Genomic DNA, 25,608 nt, shown 5'->3' with positions numbered 1-25,608 from the left:
TAAGGAATAACAATTAAAATCATCAGGTGAAAATTACTGACAAAGCCTATATAAACATACATGACAGCAGCAATTGCAATTACATACATTGCTAATAAAGCGCTTCCTTCAGATGTCACCAGGTATTTCCTGCAGGATGAGAATGGAAAGTTATGCGGAAACATTCAAATAAGAAGCCAAACCTCACTTACCAGTACATACTTAAATGATGCAGAGTTTTGCATGGCAAACAAATAAGGAGACTAAAGCTTGTAAGAAATACATGCAGTCTATTCTTGAATTCTCAGCAATGGTTATACAACATGCTGCTCAACAACACAAAAAAAATTTTTTTCCAAGCTGTGATGGAGGTACAGCCTGTTCTCATCAAGCTCCTACAGAAAACAGTGATAAAGCCATTACTAACGCACTCACACTTTTACAAAGTAGATTTGTGTCATTCAGAAACAAATGAATTTATTTACCAATAGGCATGAGTCTTACTTCATCCACATTTCTTCCCCCAACGACAACACAGATCTTTAAAATGTACAATGCATGAATGTGATTATACTTATATAGCTTCCAGTCTTTTTGTAAATTGCATGTTTGCTTAGGTTGACAAACGAGTTTCTTGCGAGAAATTTATTCGCTCCTGTGTTTGTTTATGCTGGCAGCAGTTTATCTTCTACACAAACAGCTAAAATGACAGCGGTTTTGTAAAACATTTTTTTTTCTGTTTTAGGTTCTGACTAGAGTTTGGTAACAGGAAGCAGTTGTACCATAGAATTACCAACCCCAACAAAACCAATAGTTCAGTCGAAATTTAGTCTGAAAAAGTTCACGTTAAAGTTGCACAACTTCCTTCCCTGTTGCACACAAAAAATCTCAACCTAACTTTCACTGTCAGGCCTGGTTTGAGAATACTTTGACTACCTCCACATATTTTATTATCTATAAATGTGATTTGAGAATATTTTATTGCGTTAATCAAGTATATTTTTTCATGTGTACTGACTTGTTATCTGTTAAATGAATAAGTGGCAAAGAGGTAAGTTTTGAGTTTGCAAACTGGGGATGCACTCTTTGTGCAAATGGGTATGATGTGACAATGTCTATTTTCATCTTGATAATCTAGGTCGATAGCACTTATTAATTATAAAACAAATGACTATTTAAACCCTCAATCCCAAATTCATGTGAATATAATGTCGACTACAGTTGGGTTCATTCGCAGCATTTTCAGACAACGCGATGTGGAAAATAAGAAAGGCCATAAAATCATGGTCAGAATGGTAGTTGAACAGTTTTCTCATGTTTTCTCTATGGTTGCTATGTTGTCACACCATTGTGAAAATAAAGCATTTTGAAAATCCTGCAGTGAAGGTTTGGAGTCGAAAACAGGAAGCAATTTACTTGGCAACTGACACTGAAATTACTGCAGCATGTCCAGGTAAATTGATAGAATATGCAATGCAGTGTTGATGCTAACTTTCCATTTTACATTCATAATTGGGGTAACAGAAGGGAGAGGAAAGAAGCTACTTCTGTAGGGAGATCAGAGTTTAATTGTTTCTGTCTGTGTTGTGGTATAAAATGGAAGGTGCAAATTACTGACTGCCAAATGTGAGTTTACAGGAGAGGCTGCACTGTAACACATACACACACACACACACACACACCATCCCTTCTGTCTCCTAAACAAGATCCACATGACACATGTGTTCCATTCCTCTAGTAAGCCAACCCGAAAATCTGGCCTGGGGCTGATTTCTCTGTTGCCCAACAGGTCCTAATCCCTGGACTTACTGCCTCTCATCACACTAAAGTCCTTCTTTTGTAGTGAACATAACTCTTCTGGCCAATGAGACTCAGTGGTTGTGCACATGCACAGCAACACACCCTTTGTAATTCTTCTCCATTCTTTCTTTCTGTCGCTCTCCTATTATGGCTCTCTCTCATAAACACGGTACAGTTTAGACAAAGGTAACCACGCGGATACCAACATTTGTGTGCACAACAATTGTACCCATTTTTTCAAAATCTCACTCGATGTCTCTCTCATTCTTTCTCTCCGGTCTCTCTCAGTCATCATTCACACATTACGTAGTGATAAAAAGATTTCTTGACTCTTGTTATCTTGAGTGTGAACTGAAAAACCATCCACATCTTGAAAGAATAAAACATGCTAGACCTAACATGAGGACATAAAATATCTGCCTTCAAGTGATAATGGATAGAACAAACTTCTCTCCATCTGTCTGATTCAGATCTGTAACTGGATCTAACCAGACTGCTGCCTCACAGCATAATTTCATTACTCCTTATTCCTTTGTTTGTCATTCTCTCTCCATTGGTCTCTGGTGCTATTTGGATTGCACATCCTCCCTTCAAAGCTGCTATTAACAACTTTGTCGAGACTTTATTTTTCACAGACTGGTAACACGGACAATATATATTTATGAGCACATGCGACAGTATGGATGTGTTGAAAAGGCAGACAGAGAATAGGGGCAAGCACAGTGTTGGTAAAGACTTGTGACCTTAAGCAAATTGTAAAGGCTAATTTACATTTAAAAATTGCTAAAATTGATAGATAGATAGATAGATAGATAGATAGATAGATAGATAGATAGATAGATTATCTAATGCATTCATCATAGACTAGTATAAATAAATAGAATATAGCATAATAAAGATTATTGATGATGAGATTAATTTAATAAATCTCTCCTTATGCTTTCCCCCAAACAATATATTGGCCAATTTTAATAATAGGAAATCTGGCCCTGGTATTGTTTGGTATTGGATCAAAAACGTTGGTGGTACGAAAACTTTGTATACTTTCTTATATCATTAAGTATACATATATAAGGTGTTTTGCACAGAGCGGACTTGCAGAAGACACACAGCTGAGCAAAGTCAGGATTCTCAGTTTCCACTGCTCTTAAGGGACTTTGGATGTGTCCAAGAAATCCCACACAAATTCAGTTTAATCTCACAGCAAGGATAAATGCACAGTAATATCAAATTTACAGTAAGTAAGCTGCACTACCATCTGTGTGACATGGTCCTGGGTCACATAACTGGCTGATGTTTGCTGGTCAACCCTAACCCTGCACAGCACAGCAAAGAGGAGAAGACATTGGGATGGACAGAGGGATAATGAGAAAGAATTTTAATTTATGTAACAGTTTGGAGAAATGAAGATTCTCTCCAGAGCCATATATGAATATTTCCAGATATATGGTTTTATGTGTGTATCTGTGTGTGCGTTTTCAAAAAGGGACGGTGGGTGGACACACAGAACAAATAAGTGGATATTATGTAAGTGAATGTCTTTCTCAGTCTGATTGGCAGTCACTTAGTTCCTTCCTAGATAAACCCACGCAGCCTGCATTCGATCACACACAAGATAAAAAACAAGAAGCAGTTATGCAGCGCACTATTATACAAAAGAACCTTTCCATTTAGCCATTTCCTCAAAACGTTACCCCAACATTGACCATTTGAAGGCCAAGGTGAGGAGTTTCTGGCAATCAAATCTTTTCGCAGCTTTTTGTGTGTAAGCATACACGTCAATGTGTGTTGAAGACTATTTCATTACTTAGATATTATGTAGTGAAAGCATCTCACTAAACTAGGAAGTATCAGTCAAAAATAACACGTTTCAGCATTAAGTCTCATTTCATGTTGCCTTGAGGAAGCTGCCTCATGGATGTTTATCTAACAAAGAAGTGCAGAAAATGGTACGTCTGCATGTTTAAAACATTATGGGCTACAGAGAATAATAGAATAGATCCCATTATCTGCAATGGAATGTCAACAAGTGCCGCCTGCAGCCTCTCAACATAAACGTTACATTTTGCAAAGTAAAATGAGACAATGAGTAACATTGTACTTCTTCTTCTTTTTTTCTTTTTCTTTTTTTTTAATAATACCTCAGCCAATGTGAAGACAACCACGTTTGACTCCACTGAAGGAGCAGGAAGGATTTGAAACACTTGCTGGAATAAAAATTTAAAACAGTCAGTGACGGAGCTACATAATGACTATTACTGGACCTGAGGAAGATAAATTATGTCTAACCTTGTGATTTTTGTCAGAAGACAACACTTGCTCTATAAACTTCACCTTCACCAAAAACTGGACTTGCAGAGTGAAAGCAGAAACTATAGCCTGGAAAAAACTCAGATAATTAGCAAAACATCTCAGCATCATACATTTGAAATTTCGTAGTGTGTAGTAGCAATTAGTAGTAAAGTGTATGCTTTGGTTGTAAATGATTCAGAAAGGAAATATCAGTAGATGAGTGACCGAATTACCTATAAAGGTCTGGGCCACCTGTCTAACACTGTTGTTATTAACAGAGCCAACATTAGATAGCAATGCCTGTTCGGGCTCTGCTGCTGGGTGTTACAGTTGCTATCAGGGAGACTTGGTAACTTTATTTTAGTTCGCAGAAGATACAACTTTGACACTTGAACCCAGACAAAAATAAAATGTGACATACAGAGTAGAATAAGTTTACCCGCTTGTTAATTTACTTGAGGAAAACATTAACTCTGGTCCAAGTTAAAGATTACTGCAGCTGGACTGTTGGCTGTTAATAGAGACCCAGTTTAGGGCCGTAAAAAAGCCTTTTTACTTAAAGAGCTTAATTTTAACATCGTGGAGCTCGTTACGTTGGGCATGTTGGCTAACTGTCACACTGAACAGGAAGTAACTGATGTTCATTTCATCTGTGTTTTATCAATATGTGCCTTTCCTAGTAGGCCTCAAGTGAAAATTCATGTTTTACCAGGAGGTTAAGCCTGATTCATACAAAAAAAAAAAAAAGAAAAAAATGGGAAAGATTAACGATGTCTTTTATCTAAATGAGCTTTCAGGGACAGAAATTATGATTCTTTCACTAAAGATGACATTTCCTTTTTTGATTTATCTAGGAGCAGACATATATTATTAATATTTTTTGGGGAAAATTCTGCAAAAATGCACGCTTGCTCAAAACACAATCAATGCAATTTAGTATACTCATAAAGATAAATATATAATCATAAATACTGTGAAATATGTGAACATCTTTTTCAGCACAATAGTGTATTTAACACAGGTCAAATTCTTGTTTCAATAGTCGCTACGTGAGCACCACCACAGAGACTCACAAGTTTCAGGTGGCTTCATGTTGACAACAAACGTTGGCTAGTGAGAAAATTTATTCTGTATGTGGGGAGAGGAGTGCTGACAAGGTCACTTACACTTATCCCAAACAGAGATTAGAGTGGGTGGCGCTGCTGGTGTGTGTGTGTGTGTGTGTGTGTGTGTGTGTGTGTAAATGTGTACGTGCCTTCTTACTGTATACACTGAAAATCTCTGTATGCAGGTCAGTGTGGCATATTAAATGTTTCACTTCTTACTGAGGTAACACACCTACTATTTTGTTGGCTCCCTTAAGCAAAGAACAGGCAACACAGCAGATGTTTCTACGTGAAAGCCAAGATGAAGAAGCTTTATTGTATATTAGCTCAGTGACCTTGGTCATGAATGAAATCATGCTGTATCACTGAGGAGGCTGAGTAAGTTGTAAGTACTCTACGCTTTACGTGTGTGTACATTCAGCGTATTTCTCATCTCAATATTTCTTTTTTTATGCTTTAGTTACTAATCTATCACTTGTGGACAATTCAGGGAAATTATCTGACGTGCTACACTGCTGTCAATATGCCCCCATCAGCTTCTCCACCTGAGTTATCTCACCAAGCAATGTATTTATCACGACAACAGAATGATGAGACATTTAGGTCAAAGAGATGATTCTTAAGGAATGTTTTGGCCAAAACACATACTCATGGTCAAAATATCAACACTGTTCTTCATTCGTAGAATATGACATTGAGGAAAACACAACAGTCATCTAAAGCAACTGCATTGTTAAAGTCTCCACAAAAGGGGCAGCATGGTGACTGTTGTCTCACAGCAAGAAATTCATGGGTTCGATTCCCGGGTCTGGAGCCCTTTCTGTGTTTCACAGGCCAAAGAAGTGTAGGTTGTTGGTGATTATAAATTGCCTGTAGGTCTGAGTGTGAAGCAGCAAGCGGTAGAAAATGTGTGAGTGAGATGAGGCCGTCTTAAGCTCTAATTTCATTACTTTTTCTGCGCACAGTTCTTTTGCAATTTTTAATGGTCACACACATATCATGAAACAAATCTCACGTTTGTAATTGTGTTATATCAGCTAGAATTGAAGATGCACAGCAGACACTACTTTTTTTGACGTGTTTAAAAAGCTACTTTTGGACATTTGAAAGGAATGAAGCAGTTTGTGTGGTTTTCTAACCAACATTTACATCATGCATTATAATCAATATATTATGAAGATTTTATACAATTATTCATGTGTATGCATGCAATGTTACCCCACGTTCTTGTGTGTGTGTGTGTGTGTGTAACAACTGTGGAATTCTTGTGATTCAATCACTAAAACAAATATTATGGTCTGTCACAGTGGAATATATCAGCTGACATTTCTTCTTGGTGCCATAACAAAACACATCATAGATAACAATAAAAACAGTCGCTGCTTAAATAACACATCAGCACAGAGTATATCAGTGCATTTTCCACTAGAACATTCTCATCTACATGTGCTACACTTGTGAACTGTATATTCTGTCTCTATTGCAGTTTGGGCCCCTGAATTTAAACAAGAAGCATCAATGTCAGTTTTCTCTTTAATGTGAATGTGTCTTTAAAAGGTTAAACCTTTGCTCAATGTTACCATCTAAAACAACAGAGCACTGAAAACATTCTGCACGGGTGCTTTGTTGTATGCATACAAAAAAAAAAAAAGAAACCACAAATATATGACATATGTTGTATGTTATACATATACATATATATAACATATATATATACATATACATATATATGTAAATCGTGTTTCTGACATAGTTCCCTCTCACATAACACTGCTCAGTTGGGTATAAAATTCAAATGTGTCTGTACGTTGAGTTATTCTTCCAATTACTTTTATAAGCACACCAGCAGCAGCACTTAAAAGGTTATTAAACTTCTGTGTGACAGTCTGCAAAGGTGGATGTATGATTATGCGTTTTGTCAGGGGACAAAATAAATCTAAATTTAATGCAAAAGCAAACAATGTGAAACAGGTGAAGGACAGGGTTACTTCATTTTTCTCTCTTGGAATGAATTTGTTGTGGACAAAGGAAGATTACTGTAGACGCACTGGAGACGCTGAAAAAAAACCCATCAAATCTATGCAGTTGAAACTAAATCACACAACACAAAAAGAAATAAGAACACAAATACAAAACAAAAGCATATTAAAAAGGCATCAAATGTAAAAGAACTGTGCTTTGTATAGCCAGAGTTTTTTCAGTTATTTTTCCTTTTCACCGTCCAAGACGGAAATCAGCAGCCCTAGTTAATTTGAAACAAGTTCACAAAGAAACTAGACCATATACCCCAGAAAAGAAATGAATGCACATATGCCTCTCAGTTTTGACATGCTTACCATCTCCTGCGATTTCACTTGACTTGAAGTGTGCCAAATCATTCTGTCTGTCAATCAGCACAAAATCTTAAATGCTCCGGTTTGTTGTGGGTTCTTTGATGAAGCTCTTCGACCCAGAGAGTTGAGCCTATAAGGGTGAATCTCTGGTATAACAACACTTAAAAACAACCGTCATCAGTGAAATCCATTTGTAAGACGTATGTAAGTATGTATGTATGTAATGCATTGGATTTTTTTATATGTAATTTCCTTTTTTAGATTAATGATATACTCCAGCGATTGTGACGCTGCTGATAACTCCGGCTATAACTGAATGACTGCGGTCAAAGTAGAAGAACATTGGTTAAAAGTTAAACCACTTAAAAAAAAAAAAAAAAAAAAAAAAACATTGCCAAAAATTTTGTGTGTGTGCAGCGTGATAGTTTATTTGCATGTTTCTTCATCATGTGCAAACAACGTGCTCATGTCTCAACTTGCTTAAGTTTTATCTACAATGCTATACTTGTCACATTTCATGTTTTAGAGATACCTTACTCAGCAGGTCAGAGACAGAATGATGGCCTTTTGTAAAATCAATAGCTCTGAGTTCCTTTTGGTGGCTTTCTGTGGAAGCTGTTCCCTTAAAAAAATGTAAGTTTGTAACAGTGAGTGTGAACAGACTAATGGTTTTAATATTAAATACATGAATGTAGTGCTCAAAGTTTATAGGTCTGTACACATTAAACTAAAGTGAAATATTTTACAGGCTGCTAAAGGCTTGAAATCAATGCTTATCAGTACTATAATGTAAATGTACAATGAAACCGATGATTGGTGTTGATAAAGCAGTTCTTTCACCATGGAATAAAAATCTGTTGTCTAGCTACCATCCTAATGTGTATGATTGCACTGTGCCACAAAGGGGATATGGTGGTAACTAGTTCATTATGGAAAGCACAGTGTAATGAGTGAGTTTGCTGCACAGTTAATTAAGCGTCACTGGCAGCTTTTCATCACCATGGATGATGTGTGCTGAGTGGAAAGCTCAGTCTCATTTAGAACGACCCAGAGGAATTGCAACTAAAGCGGCTGGTGCATGAACTTTAATTCAACATATCAGAGCGAGACTCAGCTTTTGATGTTTATCAACAGTCGGCAAAGAAAGCACTAATCCCAGACTGATTTAAGTAGCACTGTATTTTCCAGCTGCTGTGAGGAGTACAGAGAACAGGCGACGGGAAAACGGAGTTGCTAAAATGACGTGTTCACTGTTTCCACGACAGGGAAAAGTAACCACAAACAAAGGTTACGCAAATAGGGAAAATACCAAGAAATGACTGGAGCCCAGTATAAGTATAGTTCCCATTTTAGGAGGAGGGGAGGTGTTGTTTTTTTCTCTCTAGATGGGTTTTTTTTTTTAATGTTCTCTCTTCAGTGCTTGGAGTCCAGGAATAGACACAAAACCCTGAGAACTCTGCTGTGCTTGTGGGACGTGATGTGTTTTTATTTTAAATGATTCATCCGCACAGTTAAATTTCTTGTTTTAAAGCGGCAGCTTTTGGGTGATATTTTCTATCTGCTCCTCCTGTATAGACTAAAGGCACTGATGGCACCAGTACTGATGTTGTGCTGTTGTGCTGTTTTTTGTTTTTTTTTTTTAAATCTTTGAGAAATAAGTAATACTTGGTTCTGACTCTGTGTGATGTGTATGAGATTTGGTTAATTCAGCTGAAATTATTCTGCCTTAACACTGACAAAGAAGCGAGCTCAGTGAGAGCTACAGCATCTAATTAAGGTACTGGCTAGTGATATATAGATGGTAAAAAGGCTCATTAATGTCATTTACGTATCTAAAAACATGGGCATCTGGCAAATTGTCAACGCTTTAGACTTTAAACTTTATTCACCAAAATAGTAAAAGGTAGAATCATAAGTTAAAACAGAGTGAGAGAGAAAGACGCAGGGAAGGAAGGACAGAAGACAGAGAAACAGATTGGAGCACTCAATGACTTGAATTATCTGAGACCAAACAAACACACTGTCACGTACAAATCTTCAGATTTGCATGTTTGCAAACCAGTTCCCTCTGTGGTCATCGGCCCAAACAACATGAGTGATCATGTGTTGACTTAATGGTTTGCAAAACTTTCAATCATTTGTGTACCAGCACACACACACACACACACACACACGCACTCACACAGATATTTTTCTCCAGTCAATCATTAGATTCTGATATGATATTCTTAACTCATGATTGCAGTGACCCAGGTATTGATTTAAGTTTCTCTTAAATAGCTGCCTCAGTTGCAGAGCTTATATTTGAATAAGAAAAACAGACGAGGGAAGTGTGTGAGGACTTTAAAGTGACTTTAAAGCTTTTACTCACACTGTTTTCTTCTTAATTGTCTTGAAGCACATTGTACGTGGTTTAACTGTCCTTCCTGTCTGATATTGCTAAAATGAAAAAACTTGTTTGAGACGACTGATGGTTCAGTTGTTGTTGTTTTTTTTTTTTACTTTTTAAATGACCGTTCATGTTTATTCAGTCGAACAGATATGGTTACATTACTGTTTACATCGTAGGGCAATATATGCTACAAGTGCACTTCAAAGAGCATGACCTCTGAACTCAACTAAAGACTAACATACCACAATCATATGTGAGTATCTTACATCTAACCTCTTGACTAACCACTCCAAAAGTTCTGTGGAAGCAGAGTTGAAATTCTGTGGAGATGTGAAGGACTTTGGGTTTTTCACATTCCCTGCTGTCAGTTTACTCAGAAAAACACAGATTTGTGGATACCAAAGGAGAAGAATCTGACTCTCACAACAGGTACAGGTTCCGTACAGAGAAAACAAAAGATGAGGTCGATACAGTGATTGAATGAAAACACACAGACCATTGTTTCTAAGTTAATAAGACTCAATGGTATATTAAATAAAAGTCAGTGTGGCCTCCAGGCAGGTCAACGCAACAAGATAGCAGCTCTGGATGTAATTAATCAAGTCTTATTTCAACAAAACTGTGTTTGTGTGGCCCCCTTGGTACAACACAGAAAGCAGGAGTGTTGAAAGTACGAAAAGGAAGCATTCCTGTTACCCAAATGAAGTATGAAAAGGGTTTTGTATTCAAATATGCGACAGAGAGCTTCTTCTTGTGACACTCTTGGACTCTCCCTCCTGTGGAAACAATAGGAGGGCCTGGCACACTGCTGTGGGAAAAACTAGAGAGGGAGTTTTTGTGAGTCTGCATAGTTACATTACATATTACACCAGAGGCTGTTTACTGAGAGTTATCATTGAACTGTAACTCAACACTCACATTACTGCTTTTTTATGCAGCAGGAGCTTCACAGGTTGCAGATTATGACTTGTTCAAATCATCATAAACATTAAGTTTTGTACATCTTTTAAACAGCAATCTTAAAGAAAACTAATACAATTTGTATCTCTAGTTATTGGGTTTTTTTCTTTGTAAAGATTGATGTGACAAAATTGGCGTGTTACTTTTAGCACGCACCCCTAGACACCACGCTATTGATCTCATTCACATGCTGACATGCATGATGGGATTAAATTAAAGTCAAAGTCATGGTTAATCACATGCATCTGTAACAGCACGTGTGACTGTGAGGGAACTGTTGACTTAATGGTGTTGGGACTGTATGACAGATTTATTGAGGATAATATGAACTTACAGATTTCAACATATGTTGATGTCTAATGGTCATAAATCTGACTTAGTTTTGTAGCAAGAAAGCTATCTATCATTTACATATCATTTATGTACCTGAGCAACTGAAATAATCCCAAATAGCAGGTTTAGTTAATTGATAAGGAAGGATTGTGCATGTTTATAAGTGCTGACTTAACTGTCATGAGGCAAAGTAATTTATTATCTTATTTCTACATCATGTGCCCTTCTCTTTTAAGTTTAGGTATTTGAAAAAAAAAGAGAAGAATAAAAGAAGCAGATATCATGCCTCTGACTCCTTATTAGTGCAATATCTCAGGCTACACAGACTACAAAGTAGGCCACAGCTTGGATTCAACTAAAGAAATGTCCTTCTCTATTTCATTAGCTAGCTGTACTCAAAACCCATTGCCTCTGTTTCATCAGTCATCAGCCTGTCGAGAGCAGAATGAAGTTTATCAGAACCTTATCTGAGGACTATGTAACGCCACACTCATGTGGTAACATTCTTATTTTCCAGTGCCCAAGGAAGGGGTAGGGAGGATTTAAGTCAATATACTGAATGAAATCCATTATATTACACTCCACTATTGCAGAGTAAAAGAAACATATTTAAACATAAAACATATTGGATCAGTAAAAGAACTACTAGACTGTCCTTCACATTAAAGCAAATCCTTACTTAAACTAAATGCATGTGAAGGACTTTCTCTTTACACTGCAGTGCCACTCTAAATTCTTGACTTTACTTTTTTAAACCTCCTGGTTGCCTCTAACTTGCATTGCTGTCTGGCCACGTGCTACTGCTGGGTCCAGATACCTGAAATATTCATTGTGACCAAGCACAGCACATTTATGCAGCTTCACAAAAAAAAAGAAACATCTCTGTGGAAAAAAGGAATGAGGCAGTCTATGACATGACCCAGCAAAATGAAATTTTCATAAACATGCGTTGACCATTCATGTGCTCTTGAACAGATTTCATTGGTGATGACATGATCTAAATTGAATAGTTTTGAATTGTGAATGCTATGGATATGGAGCTGCTTCCACTACAGTCCAGGCACACCAATTCCAAAAAACAGAGGTGATATATGATGCATGTCTCCATCCTTGACAACCAGCCCTCCAGCTTCTTGACTGTGAGCCAGCAGCAACGCCTTTGACCTTGTCCAGAAAGTCACCCGCACATGAATGGAAGCACAATGTGCTGTGGTACTAATACCAGCACAGGAGCTGTTATGAAGGGATTATTTTGTGTTGATATATCTAATCAGTGTTGACTGGATGCCTGACTGTAGTTGCTATCTCTTCTGCTTGCTGTCATTGAATTAGATAGCACAGAGGCATTATGCAGATAAATGCTGATACACACACACACACACAAACACTGAGCAAATACAAAAGCTGGCTGACAGATTGGTATTGAAGTGCTTCTTATCTTCCAATCTAATTACTGACGTACTACTGAGGTAGTACTAAGCTCCTTTAAGTCTTGGCAGGTGAATGGGTTCTTCCTCCTCTTCTTCTGCAATGTCTGAAGAGGGTTTAGCCTGGATATTCCTTATTAATAAACATCAAACAATTTATGCAGTGGGCCTGCTCGCCCCTGAAAGATTGCATGACTCATAGTTATATAGTGGAGAATATAAGATATCATTCCAAAATGTGGCACATTGTTCGTGTAAATTGAACAGCTGTTGTGTTAAAAGGATAGAATACATCAAATGTAAAAGGAGAATTCCATAATGATATGATGGACAAATGGCAGAGGAACAACAATGGTCCCAGATTTGATAGAACTTCAAATTGACTTGAAGCATCCTTAAACCAGCTGCTGAATCCTACTCTGCAAACACGAGGACACTTTTATAACTCACCTGCTATATAATGTCACACTTGAATGCTAAGGTGGTTATTTGTAAGTGTTTACATCTAGTTTAGAGAAAAACTCGATTGTACTTAAGTGGAAGATTGAACCAGTGCATTTCATTCCATAAAACATCGCTGATTTAGTCTGTCTTCCTTTTTCTTTCTCCCTGTCTTTGAATCATGATTTCCTCATTTATTCCATTCTCTTATTCTCTGCCTGGCCCAAAGATTTCCCCTCTTTACACTCTCACTGAAGAAGGATAGTAACAATTAGTTTGGGGACTGTTTCTTAAACAGTGTGGCTTTGGGAGATATAGATCTGATACATAAACTTCAGATGGACAGGGGGCTGTTTTGGTCTTTTACACTTAGGTTGAGAGCGCATTATGAAGGGATATTTTGTAGGTGATATCAGCAAAACCTCCTTTGAGATTCAAAGTTAAGTCGAAAAAACCTGTGGACCTCCTTTACCCCCGGCCGGTTACTTTAAATGATGTGACCTAACTGTATATTTCAGGAGGTCAGGAGGTATTTCAGGAAATCAGTCAATGCTTTAAGTAAAAAAAAAACAAAAAACGGTGATGACTATGGACACGACTGCTGTGACTCTGCCTAGATCGCCTTCCTGTGCGCTTGGAAAGGACCGCCCACCGTCGCTTGCGTCACTGGCGGCGTGGCACTCCTACGTCCTCTGTCTGGCGAGCTCGGCGCGGCCACACGTCCGTGTCCTGTCAGAGCCGGTCCAGACAAGGCGGAGAGAGGACGTGCTTATTCCCACACAGCGGGAACAGACGCCGAGCACTGCCGAGCAAGCCGTGCCTGTAGCCGCGTTGCGTCTTTGCTTCGATCCGAAACCAGCCGAGTCTGAATTCACATTAAATATGTCTAATATCGTTGTATGTCAAACGCCTCAGGTAAGGGTTTTTTTTTTATTGTTATTATTTTGGTCTGGCGTGAATGGTGCAGTTTGGTATCTTTGTTGGCTAATGTGTGGAGGCGGTGAAATGTGCTGGCGGATTCGGCCGTTCATCTTGGACCGGCAGCACGTTGGTCACTCTGCTCAGCCTGGATGGGAAACGGCCGTCTAACCTCGTTGGCGCGAACAACGTCATTACCCGCTTCTTTGTTTTTTCCCGCACTGTTTCAGCTTTCGAGTATTAGCCCTCAAAAAAATGTAAACCACGTTGCTGCACGGTTGGACTTGATTTCCACGGCGGATTAGGACACGCTGGGTGCATTCCTCCCGGTTGTTCAGCCGGTGTGGCTGTCTTGCTCATGGCTACCGATAGCAGCAGGTTTTCCCGCTAGCGGGCTAATATCCGCTAGCTAACCAGCGTGTCTCCATCCCTCCAGCTTCCAGGCTGTCTGAAACCAGCACAGGTGTCTCTACTGTCTGAGCTAGGCCGGCTCTGTTCTGTGTGAGTCCGTCTTTCTGACCCAGTTACTGTTGGCGGGATAAATGTCCATATTAGCTAAATGACTTCTGGCACACCAGCCATCATGGCTCTCGTACATTACTCTACCAGCGGGGGCGGGAGGGGGATGAATGGCATTGCTTCACAGCGAATAGGCAAACATGAAGTAGTAGGAGTGAAACGCTAAGGATTGCCCACTAGGGGATGTTAGGATGGGCAACGTACAAGTGCCGTGCTGTGTTGGCTTTTATGGACAGTAATCGTTTTTAACATAAAACCGAGTCGCCTTTAGTGTCGACATTGAGCACAGTCCGCTCTGCTATGTCGACTGTCGATCGATTAAAGGACATTTTAAGGCCTACCAAGTTGCCCCACCAAGTGTTGCCTCCCTTGTGCCAAGGCCGTAAGTGACCCGACTGTGCTGTTAATCGGGTTATGAACATGGCCACCACGTGGAAAATTCCCAGTTTGGACAGTGAAGAACTGCCAAGTGTGCTAATGTTCAGACATTCTTAACATTTATTTTAGGTTAATATTTGGTGAATCAACTGCCCCAACCTTTGAAGGTGGGCAAGTTGATCCTGATTAGAGAAAGTCTTCCTAATTTTCGTGTAGACTGTTTGAGATGGGATTTGACATTTGTGCTGTTCAGATCAATGCTGTGGAGTTTTTTTTGTGTAGTGTTTGCTGCTTCACTCATATATGTTGTCACAATTTTGGAAATGGAAAAATTCCCTCACAGTAAAACGGACGAAATATCTGGTAATGCCTCTCTTTTCCACTGGAGGGGGGTCAAACAAGCCCTGATGGTAAAGTGTCCGACCTGCGCTTTGTACCTGACTAATCACATGGAAAAATTGAGAGGGAGAATCCATTCAGAGCTGCCCTCTGTGACAAATTAGTGAACAATCTCACCCCTTTCTCTTTTAAGGCTTTTGTTCCCTGGTTGTTAAGCACATGCCCATAAATCCACAGCAGTTAAAGCTCTGCCTGGCTATATTCTCTCAATCTGACTCAGCGGCAGCCCCATATGAAAAGGTTTTTATCTTGAGAACTAAATGCCCAGTTTGCCTGGTTTGCCCAGTGAATAATTATCAGGTGGGGACATGGGAGAGGAAGAAGGATCAGGAAAGTGTGGTGGGGTCATGTGGAGGAGTTCAGCATTTGAGCCTTCACAAAGTGTCTTCTGCCAGATGTTGTGTAACAACTCAAAAAATGGCTCAATGTTCCCGACATCCACACACACAGGAAAATTTCTGCTTGCTTGCTAGCCTATATTTATCAGCACTATTCCCTTGACTGAAAAAACAAACAAGAATGCATTTGTGCCATGTGGATAGAAAGTATCAAACAAAATTGTGCGAACTGATGGTTTTAATAGGGTAAGCTGCTTCATCAGGGCAATGCAATGCAATTGTTCTTTTTATTCCCTCTTCAGTGATATCCAAATCTCTTTCCAAGTACATTCTGTCTTTCTTTACACATTCGTGTATAGGAGAGAGACATAAATGTCATCTAAGGTCTAGTAGTACAATCAAGATGTTTCCAGTTTTTCCCCATCTTTGTGGTTATCTATATTACTGTACACAGTGTAGTGTTGAGTTTAGTAGGTCACTTGATTAAATAATTTTTTTAAATCTGGATAAATCCATTTTTACTTGGTGACAATTCAATCAATTCATCAATTGTCATCATCAAGTCCTGTTGTTAAAGGCACTGCAAACAAACCAGCAAACCAGTGGATTTTACAAAAAATCCAACTAAACAGTCTTAAACACCGACATGTAAACTGGTATCTTAACTCTGACAGAAGATTGTGTAAACTACATTTACATGTACATCGCTAAATTTGCATTTTTTTGCATTACAATCGCAAGTTAAGTTGAATAAAGCTTAACTACCCATGAAAGCCTTGTCATATGGTGTGTGGATACAGTTTCAGACTCTAGAGCAGCTGTTGTGACCAGTCTAGTATTCCCATCTGAGATGGTGATAAAAGTGTTGGAATTATGGTGTGATATATATATATATATATATATATATTTTTTTTTTTCTTTTTAAACCCCCCCTCCCCCGGAGCTTCAAACTGCATATGCCATAATGTGGATGGATATGGTTAGGCCTAAGTGAAATCCAGATTCTTAATATAGCAGAATAAATCTTGATTGAGAGCTATGAGAAGCTCTGCTGGATGTAACATGCAAATGTTGGTATTTGTTGTGCAACAAGGTTACAGTACCTAAAATAGCCAACCAGAATTCATAGTGCAGCGATTTAATTGCATTAAAAATCCAACCAACTGACTGGCTGTGGAAACCCTGTCATAAGTTGGTCCCTGCTGCATTTCCTTATAGGTCAGTGTGTGAATGACAAGATTCTTGTGGGGAGGAGCATGCCAAAGGGGCTTGTAACATAAGATGGGGCTGGAGTGGCCATGCTTCAGAATTAGGAGGCAGAGCTGAAGGAATGAGGCAGAATAAACAGTTTTGCATGGTGGTATGTAGCAGCAGGTGTGGGGATTTGAAGCACTTAATGGAGGGTGTTATAAATAAGGAATGTCAAAGGCATGGCCTTAGCTACTGTCCGCCATGCAATGTGCAAGGTTGCCCGCTTTGATTTACCACGTGGACATGACTCATTCCAGCATCGCTAGAGTGCCAAGATTAGGCAGCATGGATTTCACAATAAGCTGTTTGCTCTGTCTCCACCAAAAAAAGAACCACATAACTCATGTCCTTTTTTCCTTTTTCCTTCTAGGTTATAATGTACGACAAACACAGAATAAGTACAACTCTATAGCCAACGGGATCCCAAGGACTTGATTACAGTCGCTTCAAGCCTGATAGTTTGTCCGTGCGGCTGATCTCCCACTCCCTTCTGATCACGCCCGTGTAGTCGACTGGCATTTCTTCTGACAACGTCCCATCCCTTTTCCTTGGCTGAAGAAGACTTAGTTTCCACTGTGATCTCAGTCTGCTTTGCCTACCTTTGGTTCCTGTTCTACTCTCAGCAGTGGTACTTCTCTGGATTTGCATTATTCTCTATTAGGTAAGGCTATGACTAATGCATAGGAAAGATTGTGATGTACATTACAGACACCTGTTCATCAATAAAACCAGAAGTTGCACATTTTAACACATGTAAGAAATGGTACACAAGACAATTGTTTTACAAATAATAATTCTTGTCTTAACCCCTTTTTTTTTATTTTTTTATAAATCTTATTCAGGCATACCAACAAAATTCAACAAGATGATTCCAAATGCTTATTTGATCTTTGAAGATGAGAGTTTCCTGGATTCTACTGTGGCCAAAATGAATGCACTGAGAAAGAGCGGCCAGTTCTGCGATGTTAGACTACAGGTGCGGTTTAACACATGGTCATACACACTTACGTACATATGCTGTTTCAGACAATCCAATGAGTCATCCTCTGATGAATTAGCACTACAAGCTTACCATAGAGTTTAAACATGTTAAAACCAAATTTCTTTTTGGATAAAAACCATACAGCGTATTTTCATGGGGGCTGTTTTCTATTTTGTGTGAGTACAACTGTAAAATATAGACCCAACCATTTTCTATAATAAATCCAAAAGTCTTTTGCAGCCAATCAACAATTAGTATAATTATAAGCGAAGCACCAGGATATAGAATCTCCAACTTCTGATTATGCTGCTTTCCATGACAGACTGTCTGCCCCCTCCCTTTTTTGTCTTATTTATCCAGGTTTGTGGTCATGAGCTGATGGCTCACCGTGCTGTTCTGGCTTGCTGTAGTCCCTACTTGTTTGAGATCTTTAACAGTGACATTGAGCCTCATGGAGTCTCACATGTCACTTTTGAAGATTTGGATCCGGAGGCTGTGGAGATCTTGCTCAACTACGCATATACCGCCCAGTGAGTATTGAACTGGCCTTCGAACTTTTTGTCTCTGATGTTCACCATTGCAAAATTCTCAACTTCTGAAAATGATTAACTTTTCTTTTTTGCGCAACGCAGATTAAAGGCTGACAAAGAGCTGGTCAAAGAAGTTTATTCTGCAGCAAAAAGGTTCAAGATGGAGCGAGTGAAACAGGTATGGGTTTTCTTTCTTTCTTTCTTTTTTTTTTTTTTTTGTTGTTGTTTTTGCCACTACTTAAATCCAGGTTTAACTTGGTCCACAAAATGAAGTAATGAAGGCTGCAATTCACCCTCCAACATCTGTCTTGTCAGATATGTGGCGACTATTTGCTGTCTAAGATGGATTCCCAGAACGCCATCTCCTTTCGTAACTTTGCCAGCTCTATGGGAGATGTCAGAGTTTTGGCGAAAGTGGATGCCTTTATCCAAGACCATCTACTGGAAGTGTCTGAACAGGAGGACTTCCTCAAACTTCCCCGCCTCAAGGTATGATATATATATGTTTTGTTTTGTTTTTTTTTTTTTATTAAATTTTCTTTCTTCTTTAATTATGTATTTACTTTTTATGTTTTTATTTTTTATTTAAATAAAAGTAAGTAATTGTAGAAAGTTTAGAGTTATAGCCATTCTCTAATTATTAAGCTATGCACCCATTGGTTGTCTGTTGTAGTTCCTCTAGCCAGTGTTGGAGGTCTTGGGTTGGTTTAGAAATTCTGGGTGCAGTTAATTTTTATTTTTTTCCACTCCCCCTTGTATTTTTACCTGACTATGACATGAGATTATCAGCACTTTGTTTATATGTAGGCCTCTTATAGCTTTTCCTACTGCTAAAGCCAGCTGAGAGTGTATTAGGGGCAGGGAGCTTACACGTATGCAATAGTAAAGGGAGTGGGCGGGTTACATAGTGTAGGTTTTGGTTCCTAGTTAGGAAACTCTGGGTGAAGCTGTTGAAATCAAAATCAATCAGATGGAGCTGTGTTTGGTTGGATTGCTCACTATTGGGCCTCTGTCGCACTTAACCCTGATTTTTACATGAGCTGGGAGCAAAACTGAAATGATCAGTTGATAGATTACAAAATGGCTCAATCAACAATAAAATGGCATCTGGTAATACTGATCTCATTCCAGTTCTGTCAGTTAATGGAATATCAAACAACCAAATATTGTGTATCCTAGAACAGAATTTCTTGTTTAAAAAAATAAATACATCCCCCCCCCCCCCTTTTTTTTTTTTTTTAATCCTCGTTTCTAGTAAAAATCCAATGGTAAAGTCAAATATAAATTTGTTAAATGTGCTTGCATTGATCATTCTGTGATATGTCAGTGACTGACATTTGGCCCATTAGTTAATTGTTGGAGTCATTTGAAGAACCAAATGAACCTGTTTTGCAGAGGGAACAAAACCTTTATAAAAGCAACAAGAGCCTTTAATTTTGTATAATTTATCTTAACCCCCTTTGTTAACGACATTCAGAATGAATGCAACAAAGTAATCTAATAATTAATGCATGGTTTCAATTTTGCACCAGGAACTAGCTGATTTCAATACTGTTGTCTATTTTCAAGCAATTTAATATGACAAAGTGAAAGCCATCACTCTGGTAAGTAATGGATCAAGTGCTCTGAAAGCTCAGGTGAAGTAGTATTCGAGGGTTAGGTTTCCTTAGTTATGCATTCACTTTGCTGTGCATAAATCTAATTCCTGTGTGTAACTGTGTTTACAGTTAGAAGTAATGCTAGAAGACAACCTGACCCTGCCCAGCAATGGCAAGCTCTACTCAAAGGTCCTCAATTGGGTGCAGCGAAGCCTTTGGGAAAATGGAGACCACCTGGAGCGATTGATGGAGGAGGTCAGTACTAGGCATGCAACTCTCAGGTCAATCTTTGGTACTAACCTGCCCCTTCCCCTCTTTCTGACTCCTGTTTTTGACATTAAGAAGCAGTTAAGGGGGCTGAAATAGAAATAGCATGCCATTGTCATGCTGCTCTGTCAGGACTGTTCTTTTTTCCCTGTGATTTGTTGAGGTTTTTGCAGTAAGAAACTCTGTACCCCTGACCCATACTGCACATTAGAGGTGAGCCAAAAAGAGCTGCTGCTTGCTCTTATTTTTTTGTTTCCACTGTTCTCTTTTGGGTATGTGGTTGGTTTACATACAACCCCATCTGAGTATCACAGTGCTCTTCTCGGAAACACCAAAACTCAGGTTTTCAAAGGTCTGACCCTTGATTCTACTGTCTCACTGCCAATTTACTATCTGAACAGGTGCATGTTTGTTGCTCCAGCACTAACAGGCACTCCTCCCCATTGATTTATCTCTCCTGTAGGTTTATTAGCAGCAGCAGGAGACCAGCCTGAGGAGCCAGGACTGAGCCACCAGGGTAATGAGTCAGAGAAAAGAGAGGAGAGGAGCACTACTGCCTCTCAGCAGCCTCTCTTGCAGCCAACACTGCTCCCATCTGTGTTTGCCATACATACAATTGCATCCCATTTCTGCATTTTAAAGAGAATATTTCTTTCAAACCTTTAGTAACAAATACATGTAATTGAATGTCTCTTTGTGGCTCCTAACAATGCATGCTAGTGTAAGCCATCATACCCACTGTTATGCTCACAAACCATTCCAATTGGGCATAAACATGGTGGTGTGGTTAGATCAACTACCATACAATGAAACAATTATTAATATTCCAGGTAGAATTATTAGAATTTTAGCATCCTTTTTTCCTGAAAGTTTCCAGTGCAATGCACAACCGAGTGACAAGTTTTGTTATTTTCTCGGGCCTCAGTAGAACAAGTTTTGCTTTAATTTCTTTTTGGATGTAATCTGTCATGAAATCCGGATTCAATTGGTGAGGCTCAAGCATTAGCTTGTTACAACATCACCACTGTCTTAAGTCATCTGGAGTTGGCTGCCTATTGTTGTCACCAAAATGACCAACTTCTTCAGCTAAAGGACCGGTTTCCAAGCAGCAGAGGGGGGAGAAGAGGGCCACACGGAGCCCCTAATCATCCTCCTTTTTCTTCACAGAAGATTTTTTCAGATGCAGTCTTTAATTCATCACCAACTCCCTCTTTTTTAGATGCAAATTGAGAAGAGTCACTGTCCGATACCCTCTTACCTTCTTGATCTTAATACCTAACCCACTCTATGTAGTGGCATCGGCGCGTCTTTATAAAGGAAGCTTTGTACTCAAGGGCCTGAAGATCCAAGCCTTCCTCCCCTTCCCCCTCCTTCTCTTCACAGCACTGCCCCCCTTCCTTCTCCCCTTCTCCCCTTGAGACTGGGGCTCTCAGTGTGTTGCCATGGAGACAGCCACATAGGTGTGTTGTTCCTGTTTGTCTTTCAGGTGCAAACGCTGTACTACTCACCTGACCATAAACTGGTGGATGGAGGGCTGGTGATTGATGGGCACAGTGAGGTGTTTGGTGGCGAGGAGGACCACCTTCAGTTTGTGCAGGTACTCAACAGTAGCTTGTGCCTGGCTTCACTGTAATCAAGTCTCTAGCACATTGTGCTTGGCAGTGTGTAGCTTTACTGTCCAGCTTGTGCCTGGCCAATGTGTAAAAGTGCTACATAACCTGTGCCTGGCTAAGATGTAGATATGGCTCAGTTAATACCTAATTTTAGCCACAATGTAAAATCCATCCCCCATAGATTAGCAAGAAATGAGCTATTATGCATGCCTATGCTGTTGAGCCCATAAAAACCTTTCCGACCATCTTGACTTGTATCATCCCCACCACTTCAGAAAGGGCAGTGACAGGCGTCTGTTTACTCTCTACGGTATTTTGAGTTGTGACTGAACTGTGTGCTGTCAGATCTGAGACTATAGTTTGCAGTGCTGTGTTGGTGGCTTCAGATGGCTTGAGATTTCAAACCTCAGGGCAAGATAAATTCAGATTCATTAGCTCACGTCTACATTAGACCAGCTGGATCAAAGCGTAGGTCGGGTATGATTAGAAGGTGTTGGCTACGGGTTGGCCTGTGGTGCAAGCTTGGCTTCTGTAGCTGCACTGTGCTCTTGCAGAAGAAACCTGTACGAGAGAGCACCCAGAGACAGATGAGTTGCAGCTCCTCAGGAAGCCTGTCACCCTCTAACCAAGCAGCAAATGACCCTAAACAGACTGCCAGGAGAGAGTGGAAGTACATTGCCTCTGAGAAGACTACAAGTAAGTGTGGTGTTTGTTTGTTTTGTTTTTTTTGGGGGGGGGGTTATTGCATAGACTTTCCCCCTTCGATCTGTCCTCTTTTTTAATATATATTCAAGGGATCAAAAATATTTTATTTCATAATGTAAACAAGTATCAGAATATTCAAAACAAGAGTAAATTACATTAAATTCAAGTCTGGTGTCAAAACATAGAAACCAAACGGCTTTATTCATAAAGGGCAGTGGATTCATTTTGATAAAATCACAGTGTTTGGGGTTTGTGTGTTTTATATTCCCTCAAGTGACTAACAGTCTCAAATCCTTTTTTCAGACAACACCTACCTGTGTCTAGCTGTGCTGGATGGTGTGCTGTGTGTGATCTTCTTACATGGTCGTAACAGCCCTCAGACCTCTCCGTCATCCACACCCTGCCTGATGAAGAGCCTCAGCTTTGAGGCCCCGCCCGAGGAGCTGGAGGAGCACCCACTCTCTCCCATGCATTATGCTCGCTCTGGCTTGGGCACTGCAGCCCTGAATGGCAGACTCATTGCAGCAGGTAGGCACTTAAACAACGTTTAAGTGAATGAGATCAAATTACTTTAAAATCTACCATCAATGCCATTTGGTTTGGATTGGGCTTAAATTGCTTTAGGTAGCTTTACACTTCACCATCATTCAAAATTCTTGGAGAACACTCTGCTCAGAAATCTGATCCCGGTACATCTTTCTGATCGTGCAGGAGGGTACAACAGAGAGGAGTGTCTCAGGACTGTGGAATGTTATGACCCCAAAGAGGACAGCTGGACCTTCATCGCTCCTATGCGGACTCCAAGGGCTCGATTCCAGATGGCTGTACTCATGGTACACTTAGCCATTCATCTTTTTCTCAGTTAACTTAAGAATAAAGTGACGCTTTTAATATGGGCCTAGAATTTCACTTCCTCCCTGTTCGCATAATAGAATTGTCTTAATGTTACATAATGCATCAGAAATTTAAATGCATTGTGAAGTTTCACATTTGTGCCATTTTCACTTGTCACAGGGTCAGCTGTACGTGATTGGGGGTTCCAATGGGCATTCTGATGAGCTGAGTTGTGGGGAGTCATATGACCCACATGCTGATGAGTGGACTCAAATACCAGAGCTGAGGACAAACCGCTGCAATGCAGGTCAGTCCCCTCTGCAAAGATCAATGAACTGACAGAAGTAAAACAAAGTAGCTCCGTAAGTACCAACTATGGTTTAGCTCATTCCTGTCTCCTCTGATTAAAGGTGTCTGCTCCTTGAACAACAAACTCTACGTTGTGGGAGGGTCAGATCCCTGCGGGCAGAAGGGCCTGAAGAACTGTGATGCGTTTGACCCTGTCAACAAAACCTGGTCCAACTGTGCCTCCCTTAACATCAGTACGTGTCCTGGAGCCCATTTGAATGGAGATGATATCTAATGAATTCCTGTTGAGCATTTTGTTATGCCAAAAAAAAAAAAAAAAAAAATCAGAATCCAGATCAGCCTGTGATATTGCCAACAACCACGACAGCACTACGTACTGTTATAGTTGTTTATATATCTTTGCAGTTAAATGACATGGTTGGCAGATGAGTGAAAGTATGCAGACCAATAAGTAGTTTTTACTACATAATACAAGTGCTCATGTACTGACGTCAACTGACAGCTCATAGGTGGACATGTGCTCCACTGTAAAGTCTTATTCATAAAACCATTGTTCCCAGGGAGGCACCAGGCAGCAGTGTGTGAGTTGGATGGCTTCATGTATGTGATTGGAGGGGCGGAGTCGTGGAACTGCCTGAACACTGTGGAGCGCTACAACCCTGAGAACAACACCTGGACCCTGATAGCCCCCATGAATGTTGCTCGCAGGGGAGCTGCTGTGGCGGTCCACGCAGGTAAACATGGGTGATGATCAACTGTGTGTGTGTGTGTGTGTGTGTGGCAGAACATGTCGTGACAAAGTTTATGATTTCGATATCTCTGTCCAGGCAAACTATTTGTCGTTGGCGGCTTTGACGGCTCTCATGCGCTGCGCTGTGTGGAGGTTTATGACCCAGCCCGCAATGAGTGGAGAATGCTGGGAAGCATGACGTCCTCACGCAGCAATGCAGGGGTGGCCATGTTGGGTGAAACCATCTACGCTGTGGGCGGCTTTGATGGGAATGAGTTCCTCAACTCGATGGAGATGTACAACCCTGAGACAGACGAGTGGAACGACTGTGCCCAGGCCCTGTCTGCTCTCTCTGAATGAAGAGGGGGAAGGCAGGGAGGAAGGGATCGGGGGAGTCTCACAGTGCTTCACCTTTTTCCAAACTAACAGGCTTAGTGACGTAATCGTGCTTCGTGATGTTCTGTGTGTATGAACGGATATGTATAGTTGGGGATGGGGGATGTCGGGGTGAGGGGTCTTCAGTGAAGACTTCCATTTCATGGGTGGGAAACAGGGTGGGAGGGTGGTTGCCCAAAGCAACATGACGCCTTTGCATATTGCATACTTTTTTTTTCTTTTTTTTTTTGGCTGTATATATTTTGTTTCTTCACTTATTTTATTTTATTTTTTTTGCCATATGCCAACATTTAATACACATTTAGTGCTTTTCTTTTTCATAGTTGAAAGATTTGTCACTTTTGTTGAAGGTTTTTCGATGAGCGAACTACTGTTGGTCACTTGGAAGGTGGCAGCATGGTGTGATGATACATGACTTTTGAAGTTTAAGTTTATTTAAGAATATTTCTGTTGTGAAAATGTAATTTTGCTCACATATTTAAAGGTCAGTGGTTTGAAGCCTTACTCAGAGTGAGAAATGATAAACACCTGTCATGGCTTTTTGTGTCATTTTAAACTAGCTGGATTGCTTTTTGAATCTCAAATGATGGCCTTTTTTATATTTTTTTATACACTGCTGATTTACCAATAAAATAAAAGTAGCAGAGACAGCTTAAGTACGAATCTAACCAGTGCCGGATTTAGTTCATTTTTGTGCACACAACCATGCTTCTGCTAACTAAACTTTTGTTATTGTGATTTTAAACAGTTGATGTACGTAGAGATGCAATTTGCTGAA

At 39.8% G+C, this 25,608-nt stretch overlaps 1 protein-coding gene across 1 annotated transcript; it reads left to right on the top strand.

Annotated features, from left to right (window-relative positions):
- The first annotated feature begins 13,775 nt into the window (after positions 1 to 13,775).
- ivns1abpa (influenza virus NS1A binding protein a) lies at positions 13,776 to 24,944 on the top strand. Its single transcript, XM_029500535.1, has 15 exons — positions 13,776 to 13,978; positions 17,237 to 17,527; positions 17,709 to 17,842; positions 18,209 to 18,378; positions 18,481 to 18,556; positions 18,694 to 18,867; positions 20,106 to 20,231; positions 21,730 to 21,840; positions 22,411 to 22,552; positions 22,865 to 23,089; positions 23,273 to 23,394; positions 23,576 to 23,702; positions 23,806 to 23,937; positions 24,265 to 24,438; positions 24,532 to 24,944. The coding sequence occupies exons 3-15, from the start codon at positions 17,732 to 17,734 to the stop codon at positions 24,792 to 24,794; spliced, it is 1,953 nt and encodes a 650-aa protein (XP_029356395.1). The 5' UTR covers positions 13,776 to 13,978; positions 17,237 to 17,527; positions 17,709 to 17,731; the 3' UTR covers positions 24,795 to 24,944.
- Positions 24,945 to 25,608: the final 664 nt, after the last annotated feature.

This window comes from Echeneis naucrates, chromosome 4, assembly GCF_900963305.1.
Source record: "Echeneis naucrates chromosome 4, fEcheNa1.1, whole genome shotgun sequence".
Lineage (NCBI taxonomy): Eukaryota > Metazoa > Chordata > Actinopteri > Carangiformes > Echeneidae > Echeneis > Echeneis naucrates.
The sequence above is the reverse complement of the archived record's forward strand: the minus strand, read 5'-3'. Positions and strand labels throughout refer to the sequence as shown.

Bases quoted from the DNA above. Each gene is read 5' to 3' on its own strand.
- ivns1abpa (XM_029500535.1), top strand. From the start codon at position 17,732: ATGATTCCAAATGCTTATTTGATCTTTGAAGATGAGAGTTTCCTGGAT. The intron at 17,843-18,208 runs GTGCGGTTTAAC...TTATTTATCCAG, and splicing joins TCTGCGATGTTAGACTACAG to GTTTGTGGTCATGAGCTGAT. The intron at 23,938-24,264 runs GTACGTGTCCTG...CATTGTTCCCAG, and splicing joins CTGTGCCTCCCTTAACATCA to GGAGGCACCAGGCAGCAGTG.